Raw genomic sequence first — 23,022 nt, 5'->3', positions numbered from 1 at the left:
TGACAAGCCACAAAGTTGACATTTTAATCAATAAATTTATTTTTCATACAATATAAAATAAAGCAATAACAGTATATCAGAGAAAGACTTTAAATTATATATGAAAGTATTGACATCCAAACCGTGATTGCACCATGACCCATCATCCCAAATCTGCTAATTATTTTAAGGATAATGATCAGTAAGAATAGACTTCTCCTTCATAAATGAGTAAACACACATCTCAGCAGCAATATTTATGACCCCTTAAGTGAGCTGAATAATATTCCCTATTTTCCCTGAGTTATTTATAAACATTTTTATATTTTATATAAACATTAATTAGTGACATTTACAACTGAGTTCCCCTTGGAGAACTCCCCAATCTGAATGTAAACACATCCTATTAAAAGTTAATGCTTAGAAGATCGATGGCTAAAATATGCGGGGAAGGGGGAGGTAGGGGAGGCATTTTTAGAGGATGCTGGTAACATTGGGAGACCTGTCCTTGGGTCTGTCTGGCAGCGATTCAGGGCCTGCTTATAGTTGATCTTCTCCTGTGTGATGGGATCTATCAGCTCCTTGGGGTGGTTGGCCTCTTCCTGAAGCTCTCTCACCATGGTGCTATCCACCATTTTAGAGCCTGCAGCCTCTACGACATCAACACGTCCCGTTCGGTTGGGGTTCACTAGTCCACCTGTCAGGAACTGGGCCTCCATATAGCGCATGGCAGTGTCCTTGGGCATCCATCCCTTCTGGACAGCCTCCCCAATAGAGAGACGTTCCCTGGTGATAGGGTCCTCGACTCCAGTGTAGGCTTTCTGAGCATTGAGCAACCGCTGCAACTGGCTTGCTTCAATGAGACCCAGGTCTGCGGCCTTGTGCACAGAGTATCTTTCCTTGTTGTTGATGTCCACAATGCCCCCCGTGGCAGCCTGTGCCTCCAGCAGCTTCTGAGCCGTGTTGGTATCAATCATCCTGTGCTTCATGGCACTGCGTATTGACAGGCAGGAGTCAGTGTGGGTGTCATAAATGCCACTGATGGGGAAGTCTCCCTCGATGAGGGAGTCAGTGGAGGTGGATGAGAGCCTGCTTGAGGCTGACGAGATGGAAGAACGTTTTTTGTCTCCAGCAACAAGGAGAGCAAACTCTGAGATGGGCATTCTACCTTTCTTGTATTCGTCCAGCTGTTCTGGGGTAACTCTGCCATCCTTTAAAGCATCTTTGATGGGGTACTGTTTGCCACTCTTACGGTCCAGCAGCACAGAAGTCTCACCATCGGACCTATTGGTGGTGACCTCCTCCCAGTCACATTCCAGCTCTTGCAGCTGCAGGTACTGTTTACGATCAATCAAACCTCTCCGGTAAGCATCATATGGTGACATGTCCATCCCTGTGTCAGGGTCTAGGATGGTGATTTTGGTGGAGAGGTTGGTCTCTTTGGTTCGTGACTCTTTGTTATTATCTTCCTTCTTCAAGCTTTTCTGAAGTTCCCTGATTGTGTTGTCACGCTTGTGGATCTTGTCCTTCTCATCCAAGATGTCCCCCTCTAGACGCTGAACGTCCGTCTCCATCCTGATGCTCTTTTGCCTGGTCTTCTGGTTCTTCTCACTCATCAGTTGAGACTGCTGCTGGAATGAGGTTTTGATGTCTAGTTTCTCAGATTCCAGGGTTCTTAGCTCACGCTCTAGTCTCTCCTTCTCTTTTTCTAAGGTATCCTTCTTGCGGATCAGATTTGTCTCCTCTTCAGAATTTCTAGTGTTTCGATTTTTGAGGCGATCCAACTTGTCGGTCAGTTTTTTGGCCTCATCTTCCAGGTCTCGTCGAGCATTTGTCTCCTGTAGTACCTGCTCCCTCAAATGGGTCCTCTCAGCCTCTACTGCTTGGTCTTTTTCTACACGGATGACCTCTTTATAAACCGTCTTCTCTCCAGACTTCTGCCGTTTCAATGCATCAAGCCTTGTATTAAGTTGTCTTATATCTCTTTGAAGGCGTATGATGTCATTATTCTCTTTGTCCAAATCTGTGCGGAGTCCATTGGTCATTTTCTCCAATTTTGGATCCCTCTCCACCTTCATAACTTCCTCGATCTCAATGCATTCCTCAATAGGTGGTGGGGCTGTCTCCAGGTCATGAATGCGTTTCTTGGTTTCTTTCAGCTCTTCCTCCACTTTGACTTTCTTCTGATGTTCATCACTCAACTGGATGATCCTCTCCTTCTCCTCCACTCTTGTCTTCAGCTGCTGTACCTCAAGCTCCATCTGCCTGCGGGATGTGACTTCCTTATCCAAGTTCTTGCCAAGTCTCTCATGGTCTATGATCTGTCTTGGATCTTTCTGGAGGCGCAGCACCTCCTGAACCACAACCTTCTCCTCTGGCTGCTGTCTCTCTAGCTGAATGTATTTGTTCTGCAGGTCAAAGACCATTTCCTCAGTGGTGCGACGCTTCTGCTGCTCCTCACGATAGTCCCTCCGCAGGCGGTCTGCCTCTTTCTCCAGGAGTGGGTCATCAACATACTTCACCACTTCTTTGTTCAGAAGTTTAGTCTCCACCTTTGACTTCTCTGCTTTGATTTCATCTCTCTCTTTTGTTAGACGCTTTATCTTGTCTTGAGTATCATCATAAGTCTTTTGTTGAAGGGACAGCTGGTCTTTGAGCCTTTGAATCTCCTTGATGTCCTCAGGGGTCCGTTCCTCTTTCACAACTTCTTGGGTGACCTCTTTCCACTCAACCTGAGGAGGCTGTGATTTCAGGTCCGCCAGCTCAGCCCCCACTCTTGCGATTTCATACTCAAGATCCGAAATCCGTTTTACGGTATCTTTCCGCTCCTTCTTCAGACGGGCCATTTCCTCCTCTGTCTGTGGTGAGACCCTAAAACCTCGTTTATGACCTCTTTAACTTCCACTTTTGGTTTTAACTCAGTCAGTTGAATCAGCCGCTTTTGTAGCACAGAAAGTTCAATTTGGAGACCTGTGTTTTCCTTTGTCTCGTCTTTTAAAAGTGATTTTAGCTTTTCAGCCTCCTTCAAGGCTTCAGGATCCTGTTCAACTTTCTTCACCTCTTTGGTAACAATCTTAGGCTCTAAGGTTGGAATCAGTCTCTCCAGTGTATTGATCTGGCTTTTTGTTTGAAAGATCTCATTGCCAATGGATCTGCCCCTTTCACTTTCATCAGCTATCTCATTCTCAAATGTTCGGACAGCTTTCAACATCCCTGGGTCCTGCTCCACTTTGACCACTTCCTTCTGCACCACCCTCTGTTTGATGTTTGGCTTCTTCTGCTCTAAAATGGTAAGCTCTGTTTGCAACTTAGCTGTCTCTTTATCATGTAAACGGATTTCGTCCCTCAGCTTTTTTATCTCATCCTTTACTTTGGCCGCATCAACATCGAGTTGGGGATCTCTCTCATAATTGGTCACTTCTCTGGTAACCAACTTGGGCTCTATGTTCTTGACTTCATATTCTAATTTTGCGATTTTTGAGCCGATGACCTCGATCTCACTCTGAATGCCTGTTCGCTTCAGGGCTTCCTGGTGAGCTTTGTTCTCTAGGTCTTCCAGGTCGGATTCCATCTTGGGGTTACGGTAGTACTGCAGCACTTCCTTCTCTTCAACGCGCTCCACACCCCTGCGACTCTTCAAGGACATCAATCTGTTCTTGTAGGTCTTGAGGTCATTCTCAGCATGGCTACGTCTAGACACCTCCTCCTCCAACTCTTTCGTCAGACTGGATGTCTCGTCTAGAGATTTCTGAAGGTTCTGCAGCTGTGCTTGCTGCTGTTTCACCATGGTGACTTTCTCTTCATTCTGATCAAATAATAAAAATAAGAATTATTAATAATATGTGTGTGAGATATAGTGTTAATACTACGACAGTTCAACAGTATTTATGAAGCGAATTGCCAAAATGTAAACATGAAAGTCAGTTAAATGATTAACAGCACTTGAATCAGTGTTTTATATGTGCACCTGTCCCATGATGTTTTTGGCCAAGTCAAGTTGGTTCAGCAGCTGATCATTCTCTGCAGTAGCTGTAGCATATCGGTTCACCAATGCTTTTTCCTGTGAGAGAGCATCAACATAGCATCAACAATCACACATTAAATGGTTGAAAAATCCTCATCACAGAAAAAATAGATACAATGTAACACAATCACAGTAAATTGAAAAAGAAATTGAATAGTAATATAGTCACATCCTGATTATGGTTTGAATTATAACCCAGATTTATTCCCCCAAAAAATAACAAGGATGCTTTCAAATTGTGCTATTGCTGGTTAGCACTTCAGCTAAATTTTTTCAGGCCCATATATGTGTAAATGACAAAGGCATGTACAACGTGGTTTGCATTTCACTGTTCATATAAGCTTTTAAAGGTTTTACTAAAGTGCTGTGTACCTTTTTCTGCACGCTGTCTGCAAGGGCTGAAGTGTTTGGCTTTTTGGCATCTGTGGGTCCAGCATTCTTCAGCGTGCCGTTGTATGTGTCACAGTTAATCTCATATTCCTGCAGGGGAAGGGAATGGGATTATTGTGTGTTCCTGCATTGACTTTGGTGTTCCATCTATTCTGTTCAGTCAGTTATTCCACTTCCACCATAGTACTACATAATGGAGCTTCATACATTTGACAGGTTCTTCAATCAAAATAAATCAAAATGTCAACACTAAGTATTCATCTAGTCATCTTGGGTCTTACATTGAGGACATCCTGCAAGTCAGCGGAGAGGTCGATAACTCTGTCGATGTCATCCCCCTTACGCTTGATGTCCTCTACCACCCTCTGTGAAGAAAACAGTGGGCTTTTGGTTAGCATATTTATAAAGTTTTGTCTTAAATGCTTCTCACTCAAGAAATGTTAGAGGAAATAGTTAAAGAATGAAATACACTTAGCCTACCTCCTGAGAAACCTGCTTAGCATTGACTTCTGCCAAGTCATCACTGGGGCTGACAGCATTATTGGGCAGGTTGTTCAGGAAGGAGTCGAGGGATTGGTTCACATTCTGGAAGTCTTGATTTTTAATGGCGGCACCTTGCAGAAGTTTCTCCCTAAACAGACCATCATAACCGATCAATGCCATTTATTAGACAAAAGGGTAATAACTGAACACAAGTAATCAAAAGAAGTATGAACACGAGGAAGAAGCACACAGCAGTGCCTTGACTTGTCACCTCTCTTCAAGCTGATTGGACAGACGAGCGTAGCGGCCCTGGAGACGGGTCGTGTCTGTCCTCTGGCGCCCGATGTCTGGGCAGTACTCCTGGTAGCCCTGCTGGAGGGAGCTGCACAGCTTCTCCGTGGCCTCCAAGTCCTGGCTGAGCTTCTGCACCTCTGGCTGAGCCTTGGCCACATCCTTCTTAAGGTCCTGGGGGCAGAGGGGGAGTGGAGGAAGGAACAAATTGCATTATGTTTGTATAAGGATCGATGTGCACAGTGCCACACATTTTATGAGACCAGTCAGACCAGTCTCTCTTCTGCTGACAATATGGAGATTATAGAATGAAAGATCATAAGGGTAGCAGTACTGCCGTCACAGTATACTACTCTGATGGAGCATGCACAGATTGTTACCTGGACCTCCCGCAGGCGAGTCTGAATGGCATTGGGCTTATCTGGAATGACTCCATCCTCACACAGCTCCTTCTCTAGCCCAGATACTATGCCATCCACTTTCTTGATCTGGCTCTCCAAATTCAGAGAGGCGTTAGCCCTGTTTTTGACATAGAACCAGACATTATTGTACAGTTTGAAAATGCTCAGCTCATTACTTATTTTTATTGAAGTGGGGAACATAAATGGAATATATATGTGTATATATATATATATATATATATATATATATATATATATATATATATATATATATATATATATATATATATATATATATATCTTGGACATATCTTGTGTATATGTATATGTATATATATGTATATCTTGGACATATCTTACTTTTTTGTGTACAAGTCAGAAAGGGCAGCAAGGCTGTCTTGTTTGTTTTTGGTTGAGTTCAGTTTCTCTGGCAGTGAAGACAAAGTTGGCCCATTGGCTTTTTGGGCCAGGAGGGGCTCTAATTCTTTCTGAGTAGCTGCTTTCTGTTGGTCCAAAGCCTTCAGTGCTGCAGCAGCTTTCTGTAAGGGAAATGTGGGCATGTACTGAATGATCATCTGCTCATGCCTCTGATCTGTGGATTTGTGGCAGTGGTGATGCAAATGGTGATAAGGATAGGCCACATGATGAAAACAGTTTTTTTTCTATCTCAGACTAGCATGCCATAGTTAAAAGTTTTATACATTCTTGTAGACCTTGAAGTGCTAATGGTACTCTTGCAGAGATAAGTGTTAACTGACTTTGTATAACTTGGGAGAGATTGGGAGATTCTTGTCAATGCTACATTGTTACAGTATGTGGCGTAGACATTATTTCAGGAATTGGGAGTAACCGCTCAAACTAGGACACTTGTTGTGAGTCCAACTCACCTCCTGTTCCTTCAGCCTACTAGCAAGGTCCTTAGCAGCGTCAGTGCGGTCTAGTGGAGTCCTAAGACGGCCTAGTACATCCTCCTTAGCTTGGGCCAGGTCCTTATCCAACTCATTTAAAGCGCTAGCCAGCTGCAGGGCCTTGGGGTTCTCTGGGGCTGCCGACACAGGAGCTGAAGAGAAGAAGAGAGTTCTGTGAATATGTTATGGCATCATGATTCAGCACTACAAGATGTTAGTGCTGACATTTTTACTTAGGAAGATTTAAGTGTGTCAAACTCTGTCTTGTGGAGGTTCAGGCGTTACCTGCTCTCTGAGACTTTGAGGAGTTAGGGGCATGGTTCTTCAGGGATGCCTCCAAATCTGCTCTTCTCTTTTTCAAATCTGCCAGCTCACCCCCAAGCCTACAAAGACAAACAATATCTAATTACATTCAACATAATATACATTGATAAACCATAAGTAAGCCATACACTGATATTCCAAACCAGAGATCTAGTTTCATAAATTTGATTTGATACATTCAGAAATTTGATTTATTATTTTAATATCAACTGAGTTCAATTCCTTACAGATCCACTTTGTCGATGGCGTCTGTGTCTGGTGGGGGGATGAGGAAGCAGACTCCTGGGAAGCTTTTGGTGACACCATTGTTGGACACCACCTCCCAGTTCTCATTGTCAGAATTGGACTTCAGAGTGAAGACGTCCCCACGGTCCAGCGTGGCCTACCATTTTGAACGAGACAAACATTTTAAACGAGACATAAACATTTTGAATGAGACATAAACATTTTGAACGAGACATAAACATTTTGAATGAGAATTCAATATCCTTGAGAACCACATGCAAGTTTATACATTCAAAATAAATTAATTTTGATAATATACAGTATCTGGGTAATAACATCATACATAAGGGAAGCAATCAAGACCAAAGGGTCTTGGGCCAGGTCAGGGATAGTGGCCGGTTACCTTGGGAGTGCTCCAGTCGCACAGTGCTTCGATGGCCTTGGAGCGGTTGGGGTTGGAGCGGCGCAGTTTGAGTGGAGCGATGCTCGTGCTCCTCTTCCTGAGGTCAGCCAACTTCTGCTCGCTACGCTGAACTGCCCTCTCCTCTGCCTGAGGGGGCAAGTGAACATTTTCAGATTATCCTACTACTGGAAGGAGATTGGTGGTTCAGATAACTTCCTGTAAGCACTGACCTGGAGCTGGAGTAAGATCTCAGGGTTGGTCTTGCCACTGAGGGCTTTGGGGTCCAGGGTGGAGCCAAGTTTGGTGAGAGACTCTGACAAAGTATCTGCATCAAGCTGATACTAAACACAAGCAAGGTAGAACAAATGTAAGTAGTAGTCTACACATGTTACGGAGACATACACACAACTGCGTTAAAAATCGATTCACTTATATCATCATATCTATATCACATCATTTTACAAGTTACATGAAAATAAAATATATAATATTGATTTATGATTTCGTATAACGTTGGCTCCCCATTCAATTGTTTGCATTTAAGACAGTCACAGAGTTTGTATGAGTATGAGTGTGCAAAGTTATTCCTGTCGTTTCAAATGACCTTTTTGTATTCCTCCACATTCTCCAGATGCACCTCTTGGCAGATGCACAGGTTGAGGAATTCCTGCCACTCGTTGCGCAGTTCATCCCTCTGGGCCTGTGACAAACATGCAGAATAACACTCTGTGAGCATTTACGCTGATGATCTCATTCTATCTGGTTTCAAAATGGAGGAGAGAACTAGCAGTAAAATCACTCAGTAGGACCTCCTTTATCAGTGACAGAGACACTGCTCACATATGGGGGAACAAGAATGCATCTAGTTCCCCACTTATGAGCATTCTCTCACAAAGTGGCGGAAGAAGCACTGAGTTTTTTATGTGAGACCAGAGCGTTTGTCACCTCCACTATGTTGCTGGCAGGGTGCTTCAGCTCGATGAGCCGGTCCCCATCGTCCTGCAGCCGATTCACCTCAGCTTCGTGGGAGAGCAAGCTGTTGTTCTTGAAGTTCTGGTGAGATACATAAAAACTCTCATGAACAGGCCTCTGTTTACAGATTTGTGTATTCTGGTTTAAACAGTTGCCAGTCTTAACTGCAGTCTGTTTTATAGAAAAAAAGCCACAATGATAATGAAATGTTTCTATATAGGCAAATTACATTGAAAGTGATCTTATATTATTATTATCTCCAAAAAATATTACAATTTGCATTGCATCTCTATATATCCATATTGAGACATAATGAACAATGCCACCAAGTGGTCAACCTTTACACATACTTTGATATCATATGATATGGTAAGATATATGGCAGCCAGTATATTTATATACTTGGCATAAACTGGATTTGAATGAAGAAAAGAAACCCTGTGAAGAAAAGTCCCTGTGTAGCTTCCTGACCTCATATTCCCTGCGGACGTCTGGTGGGTCCACCATGCGGTCACTCCAGTCCTGCTTGAGGATCTTATCCTGCTCCTCGCCCAGGAACTTCAGCTCCTTCTTGCATCCATGCATGTAGTCGTACAGGCTGCTTAGGTAATGGCGTCGCCATTTGGAGTTGTCCTTTGGAGACACAGGAGACCATTTTAATCTGCTCATTTTCCCACACATACTACCATGCTCCACCAGATAGGGACCTTTCTGTTACTGGCAAGTTTGACATTTCTAAGAAGCTCCTGGTCATGGTCAGTCTATTAGTAATGGCAGGAAATTTAGTTTCGACATAGTAATGAATCAGAACTTACCAGAAGATTGGTGTACTGCTTCTTGATATCATTGTATTCCTCCTGAAATGCAACACATAAGTGAGCTAGAGACCCAGTAATATGATCACATGGGGGTCCTGATGTACAATAACTACTTATAGGCTATTGATTTCTACAAAGTAGTAATTCAATAAGCAAACACAATGGAAAAGCAGCCCTTTACCTTGGAGCTGGTGGTCCCTGGGCTCATCTGAGAATTGTAGGCCTCGATTTCTTTATGCAGGATATTATGGGCTGCAATCTGTTTCTCCACTTCAGATAAGGTGTCTCCATACTTCTCCGTGTTAACCTGCCTCTGTCGGACACGACACACAGACAACCTTCACATTACTTTATTTTTAGCGAAGGTGGGTCAACCTAAAGGTTAGGTACTGTGCTTACAGGTAATTTAGAGTGAGCTGGGTAGGATTTCCATTTATTATAACCCAGCCCGGCATGGTCTCAGGTGTCAAATGTAGCCCTAGTTTTGGCTCAGTTAGAAACAATGAACAGCTCTTTGATGTACAGTAGGGAGATGTAGTCACACGTGTATGTGTCGGTGTTTACCTGTTTGTCATTGAGCACCTGGGCCCAGTTAATCCTGGGCACCAGCTCCACGTCATTTACAGGGTCGTACACGTCCTGATGAATGGCACAATCCTTCAGCCAGCGTTCATGCAAGCGAAGGACACTAAGGAATTAAAAGACAACATTAGTCAAAATTGTCAATCTTCAGCATTAGTCCTCAGTATTTAAAAAAAGAACATTCATGGAATTATGTCAGAACTTAAATAAATAAAGAAATAAATCTAACTAAGTGTTATTAATCTTATATTAAGATAAAAAAGTGTAAACTATACAACACACTAGTGTAAAGACACTTTCCTAGCTCTCTCTCTTAAGATAATTTTGACTTAATTTAGTAAGAATTTGACTTATTTTAAGGCATCTTATCAAGACAAATTTGCTTAATGTGCTAGCAGCCAAATGTGCTTGATTTCATGATGAGATGTCAAATGAGTCAAACTCTTATTAAATTAAGTCAAATGATTTTACTAAAAGGCGATAGGTAAGTCTCTTCATACTAAAAACAATACCAACTAGATTTTTTGATCTTAATATCAGATTATTATAAGATTAATAACACTGGGTTAGATAAATAGTTTTTGCAGTGTGTAATACAGTATTCAGTACATATGGAAAGTATTCACAGCACTTCACTTTTCCACATTTTGTTATGTTACAGCCTTATTCCAAAATGTATTAAATTCATTTTTTTCTTAAAATTCTACACATAATACCCCATAATGACAACTTAAAAAAAGTTTGAGAGTTTTGCAAATTTATTAAAAATAGAAAACGAAGAAATCACTTATACATAAGTATTCACAGCCTTTGCAATCAAGCTCAAAATTGAGCTTAGGTGCATTCTGTCTCCACTGATCATCCTTGAGATGTTTATACGGCTTAATTTGAGTCCACCTGTGGTCAATTTAGTTGATTGGACATTATTTGGAAAGGCACACACCTGTCTATATAAGGCCCCACAGTTAACAGTTCATGTTAGACCACAAAACAAGCATGAAGTCGAAGGAATTGTCTTTAGTCCTCCGAGACAGGATTGTCTTGAGGCACATAACTGGGGAAGTGTACAAAACCATTTCTGCTGCTTTAAATGTGCCAATGAGCGCAGTGGCCTCCATCATCCGTAAATGGAAGAACCAGCAGGACTCTTCCCAGAGCTAGCCGTCCCTCTAAACTGAGTGATCGGGGGCAGGGGTGTAGTGGTAAAACAACCTGAAACAACAACCTGAACTTCCAGCAACAAACAGAGGGAAACTAAACTTGATGTCAGAGTTCAGCTTGATAGACTACGAAACACTTGAAAAAACTGTACAGAATCTCAGCTCTTCCACATGTGTCTTAGACACTCTGCCTACAAATTTCTTCAAAACTGTTTTTCACCTCATAGCGGTGGATGTCCTTCAAATTGTAAATGTATCACTGCTGTCTGGCACTTTTCCTAAGTCACTGAAAACAGCTGTTGTAAAGCCACTTCTCAAGAAGAATAACCTGGATGCCTCCATGCTAAACAATTACAGGCCCATATCCAATCTACCTTTTATTGGCAAAATTATTGAAAAAGTAGTCTTTAATTAATTAACCACCTTCCAAACATCAAATGGGTATTTTGACTGATTTTTACTTTCAGTCTGGTTTTCGGGCAAATCACAGCACTGAAACAGCTCTCATTAAAGTTTCCAATGACATACGCCTTTAACACAGATTCAGGTAAAACATCAGTCCTAGTGCTACTGGACCTTAGTGCAGCATTTGACACTGTTGATCACAATATTTTACTACACAGACTAGAACACTGGGTTGGATTTACAGGCATAGTTATCAACTGGCTAAAATCATATCTACAAGAAAGGAGCTTCTTTGTTGCCATCGGAAACTGTACCTCAACACCAACGTCCTTGATGTGGTGTTCCCCTGGGGTCGATCTTGGGGCCACTATTATTCAACCTCTATATGTTCCCACTTGGACAAATCATTCAAAATAATTTGATTTCATATCATAGCTATGCAGATGACACACAAATTTACTTAGCTCTATCACCAAATGACTATGGTCCTCTTGAATCTATGTGTCAGTGTATAGAACAAATCAAGACCTGGATGTCTCAAAATTTTCTTTAGCTGAACAAAGAAAAAACTGAAGTAATTATATTTGGTAAAAAGGAGGAAAGACTTAGGGTTGCCACTCTCCTTGACACAAAAGGGTTGAAGGCAAAGGATACTGTTAAAAATCTTGGTGTATTAATTGACAGTGATCTAAATTTCAACAGTCACATGAAAGCGATAACTAAATCAGCTTTTTACCACCTCAAATATTGCCAAACTCAGAGGGCTGATGTCAAAACATGACTTAGAAAAACTCATTCATGCATTTATCTCCAGCAGGGTTGATTACTGCAATGGACTGTTCACAGGCCTTCCTAAAAAGACTATTAAACAGCTTCAGGTGATACAAAATGCAGCAGCTAGGATTCTAACAAATACTAAAAGAACTGACCACATTACTCCAATTCTTAAGTCCTTGCACTGGCTTCAAGTAAGTCACAGAATTGACTTTAAAGCACTATTGGTTGTTTATAAATCAGTAAATGGAGCAGGACCTAAATACTTGTCAGACATGCTTCAGCAGTACACACCTTCTCGTCCTCTCAGGTCCCAGGTGAAAAACCTGCTAGTAAAACCTACAGTTAGAACTAAACACGGTGAAGCAGCTTTTAGCTGCTATGCGGCTCAGCTGTGGAACCAACTTTTGGATGACATCAAAAAGGCCCCAACTGTAGCCAGTTTTAAATCTAGACTTAAAACCAAACTGTTCTCAGATGCTTTCTGCTAACTGTGCCGAGTTACAAATTCTGAATCTGCCTTGATAATTATTCTACCTTGTCTTTTATTACTTTTTTTACTACTTTTGCCTTTGTTTTTGCTTACTAATTATTCTTTATTTTTAAATGATTTTACCTTGTGTTTTATGTTTTCTTTTTATTATCATCTTTACCTTTTAACTATTCTTTGACTATATTGTCCTTCTATGTTTTTATTTGTTATTATTGTTTGGTTTTGTTTATGTAAAGCACATTGAATGACCTCTGTGTATGAAATGCGCTATATAAATAAACTTGACTTGACTTGAAATAAGAGGTGGGTAAACTATGAATTCTGTGATCCCGGTAAGGTGGACTGCGCCATGCGGTATCGGATTTAAAAAAAAAAAAACATGTTTGATGATGGTGGAGGTTATTGTCTAATGTTTATAATGATACCAGTGGTATTAAATGGTTCCTAGGGTGTTGATTAATGTACATATTATGAATGTGGATAATACAGTGTGATTTACTCTAAAATGAGGTGGATAAACTATTTCTGAAATTTCAGAGGTGGATAAACTGTGTGTTTAGCTTCCACTACATGCCTAATCGAGGGAGAAGGGCTTTAGTTAGGGAGGTGACCAATAACCCTATGGTCACTCTGACAGAGCCCCAGGGTTCCTCTGTGGAGAGAGGAGAACCTTCCAGAAGGACGACCATTGCTGCAGCACTCCACCAATCAGGCCTGTATGGTAGTGGCCAGACAGAAACCACTTCTTAGTATAAGGCACATGGCTCTCAGACCATGAGAAACAAAATGATCTGATCTGATGAGACAAAGATCGAACAAAGCATCATGCTGTGGGGATGTTTTTCAGTGGCAGGAACTGGGAGAGACACAGCCAAGATATCAAAGGAGTGGCTTCAAGACAACTATGTGAATGTCCTATAGTGGCCCAGCCAGAGTCCAGACTTGAATCCCATTGAACATCTCTAGAGGGATCTGAAAATGGCTGTGCACCGACGATCCCCATCCAACCTGATGGAGCTCGAGAGGTTCTGTAAAGAGGAGTGGGCGAAACTGGCCATAGGTGTGCCAAGCTTGTGGCTTCATGTGCCAAAAGACTTGAGGCTGTAATTGCTGCAACACCAAAGTATTGAGCAAAGGCTGTGAATACGTATGTACATTATTATTATTTTCATTCTAATTAATTTGCAAACATTAAAACAACTTTTTTCATGTTGTCATTATGGGGTATTGTGTGTAATTGTGAGGGAAAAAATGAATTGAATCCATTTTGGAATAAGGCTGTAACATAACGAAATGGGGAAAAAGTGAAGCGCTGTGAATACTTTCTGATGTACTGTATACTAAAGAAACATGATCCACTTACTCATTATCAATCTCGCGTGCCTGTGGGTGACCCAGCTTCTTAGCCCTGTCCACGTCCAGAAAGAGGTCTTTCAGGAGACCCTCGGCATCCCCTAAACAGTCAGACACTTCCTTCTGGTGCTTGAATGGCAGTTCTTTGTTTTTATTTTCATTATCCTGAGAGCGAGACAGTGAGAGAGAGTTATAGATCTGTTTTTGTACGTGTTGTTGTGCGTGTATGCTGATTTTATTTGGAATAAATAAATGTGTGTGTGTTTTGAATTTCAGTAACGGATATGCTTCACAGTGTGCAGCCCTTCACAGTGTGCAGCCCTTGATCCGTGTGTGTGAGAGAGAGTGTGTGTGTGTGTGTGTGTGCGTGTGCATGTGTGTGTACGTGTGCATGTGTATGGATGTGCATGTGCACACAGCCTTGTCTCTCACCAGGAGCATGAGATCCTCTGCGCGCAGCACGTCTTTCTCCACCTGGTCAGCGTTCTTTTGCATACGCGCTACCAGCAAGGCCAAGTTGGAGACCTGCTGCCTGTGAGGGAGGAAGAGGTCAGAGGTTAGCACTAACACTCCAAAGCAGCCAGGTCAGGGTTCAACAACAAGTACACAAGAATCACTAAAGTACTATTTGCTAAAGGATCACCTGTAGCAGCGAGTGTTATGTGAGCTCTTGTTCTTTGAGTACACAGAACAAGAATGTCAACACCGCCACCAGACCTATGCTATGAGTCCGTCCATGAGGAAGGACCTAGGTGTGAACTGGAGGCAAAATATAGGCATAGCCTTGGAAGGTGTAAATATTATGAAACAGAGGGCCAGATGTACTAACGCTTTTGCGCCGATTTCAGGCGTATTTGTTTCGCAATGTGCGTGTAAAATCATTGCGAGGTATGTACAAACAGGCTGCAATGATGTAAAATTGCGATTGTCATGTCATGCATATGCATTCATGGGAGGATCCAGGGGAAAGTGGGAGTTTAGCGTAAAAAGATGGGAGGGGAAGAGTAAAGAGCGCCTAGTTATGTATTCCGCGGTATGTACAAAGACTGCTCCTGAAAGCGCACGTCTATTCTGCGCCTAAATACTTCCGCCTTGTAAAAGCAGGTGTTAATCCACATTGCAGTTCAATGCGTCAATAAGAGAACCTTTCAAAGACAACAGAATCGCTATTTAGAACACCAGTTTTTGTGGTGAAAGTATTTGTACTACCAAAAGCAACCTTAACTTTCGTTGGCCTTTCGCATGTCTTACTTTCACTTTCACGTCATTCACTTAAACTTTCCTACTTGCTAGATTTGACCAATCTTCCATAGCCTACGTGCACAAGTAGTTTGAGTAGAACTACTGATCTTCATTATCTCCCTGCTTGTTGACATCTCATCATGTATGGTATTATTTCATGATCGCTAAACGTTTGATTCTTTTTAATGTTGTCATCAGTTAACTTCATTCAACTGCGCTTGTAGGCGCTGCCATTCAGTTGTGGACGTTCGTAAATTGCGTTTATGGGCGGAGAAGGGCAGAGAAAGGCGCAGTTTACACTAAGGATTGAACGATTGATAAATACGACGGAAACTTGGGTCTGACAGCGCTCGCAATCTGCGGTGTGTCCATGGCGCTGATAACGCTATACGTTCGCAAATGTACGTACATCTGGCCCAGAGTGTGAAATGATCGTATGTAATAGAAAGTGGTTATTTTGTGTGTCAGATGGTAAAGAACACAGTCTCTAGATCTGTTTTTAGTGTTCTTGCAATATGCTTACATATTTTGCAACTGATTAATTAATGAACACATACTCATTACATGATAATAAACCCTTACTGATATAAACTGAGCAAGTGAACACATGTATGACGTATATACTACCTCCTACTCTATCTACTAGTAGTCTTCATTTACTGATTTACTTATTCACTGGACTTCACATACCATTTTTCAGATACCATGAAACTTTAAAAATGGTCAAAGAACGTTTTGTTTGAAGATTTAAGGACCACATTTAGACTATGGAGGGGTTAGATATTCATCAGGTCCCTGATAGGTGGGACCTTGGACATGACGAGATTGACTCCATCCTCCCTCTACAACATTCCCTACATGCTTTATGGTCCACAAAACCACATGCCTGCCATTCCCCATCCTCAGACTGTGCATTGTTCTCTCTCTCTCTCTCTCTCTCTCTCTCTCTCTCTCTTTCTCTCTCACACACACACACACTTCTTCATTTTTGTGAACCGGTGTTGAAATCTTGTTGCTCATTTGAAAATTATGCATATCTGCTCTCCTCCCTGCCTCAACAAACACTAAAAGGAATTTGTGCTGATATGATATGCGTCTCTCTCTCTATCACACACAGACACAGAAACACACACACACATACACACACACACATATACACACGCTGAACCTCAGTGGAAGAGATCTACATGGGTTTTTATTATCTTTAATACACCTACATAGACAGGACACTTTGTACTTCCAGACAAAGATGTTGTCTTAAAGGGACACCAGGCAAGCCTGATGCTTTTTCTCTACGAAACTCCCCCTCGCTCGTTCTGAAGTTTATTTCCTTTTCTTTGCATCTTCCGTCCAGGGTTTTAGCTGCTTCTTCGCTGGCTCTGCCGTTATACACACGTTTGCAACAATCGCTAGCAGTTTCGTTAGCCTGCCTCTGTGCTGTATGCAGGATGTAAACTGATCCTGCTTCGGTCGGCGGGTATGATACACTGAACTTGCAAGCGGGATATTCTTCCTACAGGCAGTAGGGGCGGGCGAGAGAGTCTTCATTCGCCCTGTAATGAGTCATTTAACCATATACCGACTTACAAAGATGAGTAATTAACACGAAAACGTTGCCTAGTGTCCCTTTAAATCATACCATCACAGATAATCTACAATCCTTATCTCTCTGACACTGTTGATGCAATACTCATTCTTCTCTATAGCTACCTGAGTAGGCTACACCAAATCCCTACTTAGAACATTGTTGTAATATATGTATTCTATTACATAGAGAGTTAATGTAATAGTTGTCTACTTTTGGAGTAAAATAGCTTTATCTGTAAAAGTCGAATTCAGGAATGTCAGTATGGAGTACAATTGCTTTCTGTCTGGTCAGATACTGCATGCTGTTAAAGAATGTCAAGTTATCCTGATTTAACTGCATTCTGTAAGTCAAGTTATCTTGATTTAACTGTGTTTTTGTGTCATTCGAAACTGTTGGAAGTTTTCATACCAAAGTCTATTGCCAGATATCTTTGCCAAAGATGTGGGTACACACCCAAATTTGATAGGATGGGTGAAGTTATATCCTGTTAATGACCACAATTGTTGATGAAGGGCTGTTTACACACATTACAATTCAGACCTTGCAAAGAAATGCTTCATTGCCAATAGCCCATGAACAGTTTAGTGTACAATACCTCACAGAAACACAACATCAGTGAACAAAGCCTGACCAGCACATGTAAAGTATTAGGGCAAGTCCAGACCTATCAATGACCCTTCAAATGACCCATCAAACGAATCTTAAATGAATCCCTTTTTACATTGAAGATGATTCTTCTACGCACTAAAAAGCCGCTGGAGGAGATCCAGTTATGTAAAAAGAACAGGTTTGTTGTATAATAAAAGACAAGGCCCTCCACCTCCACGGGCCACCTCAGCAGAACACTGTGCTGATCTCAATGCAAGATCAGCTGTTCCCTCTACGGGCATGCTGTGATCTTACAACGAGCAGCAGTTGACTTTGCTGGCCTCATTTAAATCTGTCATCATATCACTTCGTACTCTGCCTTTTAGCCCTAGGCTGTTGTTCGTCTTTTAAAGATTACTCTGATAACACGCTAGCTAAACTATGCCTGACAAAGCTGTGCCATTGGAATCCAAAACCTCGTGCTTTGCATACATTTTTGGATTGAAATGTGATGTTGAGATGAAACCTGAGGTCCACACCCAGGCTGTGATGACATGATAAGACTCCCAATCTTGATTGTTTCCTCTAGGCCACTTACAACCCTTGTTGCTGGGCAAAAGTCGTTCTGCCCAATGCTACACCTCTTCGTCTGTTTCCGAACCCATTCTGCCTAATTAATGCTACACCTCTTACAACTGAATAATTCCTCTACCTCCACCTGCTCCTGTATTTCTGGCTTCACCTGATGGCTCACACCCTGGATTAAGGCGTACATAAGTCAACTCTGTCGGACCAAGGGTAAAAAAACAGCAGTCACGTCAGTCAAACGCCAGCATGGGCGTTGTCACATGATGTAGAAATGATCCCATGTTTTTTGGACATCTCAATTTTAAATAAACCTTCGCTTGAGGCTGATATCACATCAAATTCATTACTTAGGTGTACTCTTATAGGCCAAGAGAAAGGAAGATGTTGTGCACCACCTTTATGACAATAAACTCAGATAAAGAATTCCATTACACCAATGATTCTTCTAAGCTGATTTTTGAGGTATCAACTGAGAACCAGAGTCCCTAAAAGCCAGAGCCAGAATCTGAACATTAGAACATTAAACCTTCAATGTCAAAGGTAAAATACACACCCAGATGATGGTTGTCAGGGCATACGCATACAGTTCACTTTCAGCTCAAACTCATGAAGCTTATTTTTAGCGTACATATTTGGAGACACAAGCATACTTGTGTGCTTTCCTTTGAAGAAGACACAAAGCTGCTCAGTGGGCTTATTGTTCACAATAAACAAAACAAACGGCCAGGGTCACAAGTAATCCTCACATCTGCTTAGCCTCAAACCATGTACCCATAACTAATATTTTAGCAAAGCCAGCCCAGTACATACCCAAATACAAACAATGTTAAGGTAGGCCCAGGTAAAATATTGACAGAATACTTTCCGTCATGGTTATATAACCAAAGGTATGACTATTTGAGAATATCAAGTCCACTGAGTAGAAAAGCAGTCACTTGTAAGTAAGACCATTTGACACAGATTTCAGCCCAGGAGGGTTGTGGTTTTGATCAAATTCATGGGGCCAATCCTACCCAGTCACTGAGACCCCTTCCTGAGACATCTCAGAGTCAGTCCTGAGCATAACAGCTCCAAACGAAACAGAAAAACATTAGTCAAGTGGAACAACAAACAGACCTCAGGTAAGCTTACTGAGGCCGGTGGAAAGTCAACACCACTTACTTGCTGGAGTTGGAGCTTTTCAAACTGTCGCCCTTAGAGCCTTTGACCGTGTCCTTCTTCTTAAACATCCTGGATGTCTGTGGGAGTCAGGAGCCTCCTGCTCAGAGCTGAGTTGGGTTGAGTTGGGTTAAGTTGAGTCGTGTTGTGCTGTGGTGGGTATATGGGTGCTCCGCTGTATTCCGACACCGTGCCTGTGGGGCTGTGGGCAGTCTTGTGTCTGTCTGGTTCTGCTGTCGCGCACCCACACCTTCTCTCTCTCTTGTCCCCCCTTTCTGGTGAACGTCAGAGCCGTCCTCGAACGTAGAACTGGTTTGTCACAAGTCTCCGCCCTGGGTGGCAGGTGTGGGTCACCACCCAGACTCTTCTATCTTGTTCCTCAGGACCAGCCAGACCTGTTCCCAGGGCTCTCATTCTTCCCTGTCTTCATACACAAAACACACGCACACGCACACACACACACACACACACACACAGAAGTCTTCCCTTCCCCGTCCCCTCCTCTGTTTCTGTTGTTCATCCAGCAGGAATGTTCATCTCTTCCTCTACTCCCATTTCTAACAATGGTTGCCTAGGAGACCAATACCAATGCATACTGATATAATAATAATAATAATAATAATAATAATAATAATGAAATGATTTATATAGCATTTTATAGCAGGGCACACAGCGTGCTATACAGACAAACATACAAAACAAACAGTAATAATACTAAAATAAATTAATAATAAATAAAAGGGTAAACTATACATTAAAAAAGACAAAATACATTGGTGGAATCACTTATTAGCAAAGACAATTGTATACAAATGTCATAAGACCAGATTTAAAAATGAATAAATCATTATATAGTAAGGTGCCAGTCCATGACGTCTTATAGGCTATAGGATTTTAAAGGCTAAAACTCATGGGTGAATAAAGTCATCACTAAAGGACAGAAAGGTTGGTTTGTCATTTGAAGTGCAAAAAGGCCAATTTAGTAGGCCTTATAGAAGCATCATAGGAAGCCTCACCACTTAAATGTAAAGTCAGCATCTGCTGTGAACACACTTGAGTGAGTCTGTGGGTGTCGGAGGATGACAACACTGTGAAAGTAGGAGAGGTGAGAAGAGCTTAGTCTTAGCTCTTCAAACGGAAGTGTAATTGGTCATTTAGCTGAGAAGAATGAGTCCCAGCTGGACCTCCATGATCTCACTTAATCCACCTGCCCCAGGCAGAGGTGTCTCCCAACAGGTAATTCAACCCTCAACTAAGTGATCTTACTTCAGAATGACAGAACATGTTGCAACACAATTCATGCCTGTGATCAGCATACACTGAGACATTAAAACAGACACAGTCAGAAGGCTGGAACTCGCAGGAGAGGAGGCGGATGGGAATGGAATGAAGCCGGGCCACTCTCCGCACAGGCTGCTGGGCTGGGGTAGAACGGCCACATTTCTGGAGGATTCCATCATAGAGGTTGGGTGCATCCGGAAACACACCGCCATTCCTGACTAATTGAGCGTACGGACGACCTTGTCACCTCTAACCGTGTTTAGTGTTCACACGGGCGTAGATTTGCGTGGGGGCCGAAGGACGTGTCCACACTAATGTCAAATTACGACTGAAATGTCCCCACCAATATTCAGGTTGAAATGGGGGGGGGAGTTAAATCCTTTCTCACTTCAGTGCTACGGATCATCTCGTACAGATCGTGTAATGTGCAGTAGCCTATAAGGGTAAATCGCGCTGATTTGAAGTTACCTATAATAACTACTTGAATGCCCTCATAGACAAACGCTACCAGAAAGCTGCGCTCCTCAGACGAACGACGTCTAGCTCAACCACCGGTACGCTCAGGCCAATCCAAACTTCTCATCTGTTTTTCCTCGTTGGTGTAACACACTACCAGTTCCTACAAAGGCAGGGACATCCCTCTCCATTTTCAAAAAACTCCTGAAGACCCAGCTTTTTAGAGAACATCTCCTCTCATAGCACCACTTACAAGTCTTGCTGATCCTAGCACTCACCAGCCGTCTTGAACTGACACGCAACTGTTAAAAACAGCACTCACTGATGCACTTATTCTTACTGTACTCTACCGTTTTTTTAATTGTCCTAAAATAGTTGAGAATTGCTTTAAAACTTAAACTGTTTACCATGTTGTTAGTCGCTTTGGCTAAAAATGCGTCAGCCAAATGTAATGTAATGTAATGAAGGCTAATGTTGCGCAGGAGACTGCGGCTCACTGGTATATGAAGTGCGTCCAAATTTACCCATTCTTCTCTGTTGAACTCCTCGAGAAGTAGGCTACTCATCACACATGTGTCACATGAAAGAGCCTTTTCTCAGATTTTAAACGGTGCTAGCTAGCCACTATTTGCTGTGATAAACAGTTCGCGAGAAAAATAACTTCAAGAGATTGAATAGGCCTAATTATTCTCTGCGCCCATCTCCACATCCATTCGTCTCGGTGGAATACACACTCTTCACGCAACACATGACAAACCATATATCAGAATAAACAGCAGACCTTACCTAACACAAAGGTGTAATGCATTCCCGTGTATAGTTAGCTGTTCCAGAGTAATCCGGTTTTGAAATAAATTGTAGCAAAAATCAACATGGTCTTTCGCCTTTAAGCATACCGTGGTAAAGTTGGTTTTATATTGGACGTTGGATATTCGACACATTCGAAAAATCTATTTAGCACTGACTATGAGGGTCGAGTTTGTGTCAAACCAACTTTAATGTGTTTGAACAAGGCCTGCCTATATTACACAAAGCTTCTTTTGTCCAAAACCCATGTTTTGATTTTTATGATTTTTTTTTATGCTGATAAAAAGATTTCAATCTATTATGCGGCTTCACCTTTTGACTTACCCATACTAAAACACATCTCCTGAACTTGGCTTATTGCCCTTTCTAGTACACAAAGCTCCTTTTTCCCTAAAACCTACTCTTTCATTTTATACAATTTTTAATGTTAAATGTTTCAAATCTATTATGCGGCTTGCCCTTTTGACCTACCCATGTCAAAACTCATCTGGTGAACTCGGATTACTGCTCTATATAGTACATATAGTACTTATAGTACATATAGTATATAGTACTTTTTCCCAAAAACCCATTCTTGGATTTTTATAAATATTTTGAATGTAAAAAAAAATGCTTTAAATGCTTTAAATCTATTATGCGGCTTGACTTTTTCACCTACCCATGTCAAAACACATCTGTTGCACTCAGCTAACTGCCCTTCATTTCACAAAGCTTCTTTTTTCTAAAAACTCACTCTTTGATTTTATATTAATATTTTACTATTCAAAAATGCTATAAATCTATTATGCGGCTTGACCTTTTGACCTACCCAAGTCAAAACGCATCTATTGCACTCAGGTACCTGCCCTACATAGTACACAAAGCTTATTTTTTTTCAAAATATCATTCTTTGATTTTATATACATTTTATACTATTCAAAAATGCTATAAATCTATTATGCGACTTCCACTTTCGACCTACCCATGTTAAAATGCATCTGTTACACTCAGCTAACTGCCCTTCATAGTACACAAAGCTTCTTTTTTCCAAAAACTCACTCTTTGATTTTATATGAATATTTTACTATTCAAAAATGCTATAAATCTATTATGCAGCTTGACCTTTTGACATACCCATGTCAAAACACATCTATTGCACTCAGGTAACTGCCCTACATATTACACAAAGCTTTTTTTTTTTTTTTTTTTTTAAACTCATTCTTTGATTTTATATACATTTTTTACTCTTCAAAACTTCTATAAATCTACTATGCGGCTTGACCTTTTGACCTACCCACGTCAAAACACATCTGTTGTACTCAGCTAACTGCCCTTCATAATACACAAAGC

At 41.5% G+C, this 23,022-nt stretch overlaps 1 protein-coding gene across 1 annotated transcript; it reads right to left on the bottom strand.

Annotated features, from left to right (window-relative positions):
* Positions 1-15: 15 nt before the first annotated feature.
* evpla (envoplakin a) lies at positions 16-19,591 on the bottom strand. The gene is given in 23 exon segments (XM_048247301.1): positions 16-2,851; positions 2,854-3,784; positions 3,947-4,039; positions 4,376-4,483; positions 4,675-4,758; positions 4,874-5,024; positions 5,148-5,341; positions 5,548-5,686; positions 5,929-6,107; positions 6,456-6,628; positions 6,762-6,859; positions 7,028-7,182; positions 7,429-7,575; positions 7,659-7,769; positions 8,033-8,128; positions 8,374-8,481; positions 8,872-9,033; positions 9,216-9,257; positions 9,400-9,531; positions 9,783-9,906; positions 13,996-14,150; positions 14,418-14,517; positions 19,153-19,591. Coding segments are annotated over 23 exon segments (6,009 nt in total). The 5' UTR covers positions 19,221-19,591; the 3' UTR covers positions 16-392.
* Positions 19,592-23,022: the final 3,431 nt, after the last annotated feature.

Source organism: Alosa alosa, chromosome 7, assembly GCF_017589495.1.
Source record: "Alosa alosa isolate M-15738 ecotype Scorff River chromosome 7, AALO_Geno_1.1, whole genome shotgun sequence".
Taxonomy (NCBI): Eukaryota; Metazoa; Chordata; class Actinopteri; order Clupeiformes; family Clupeidae; genus Alosa; species Alosa alosa.
This window is presented reverse-complemented; position numbering and strand designations above follow the sequence as displayed.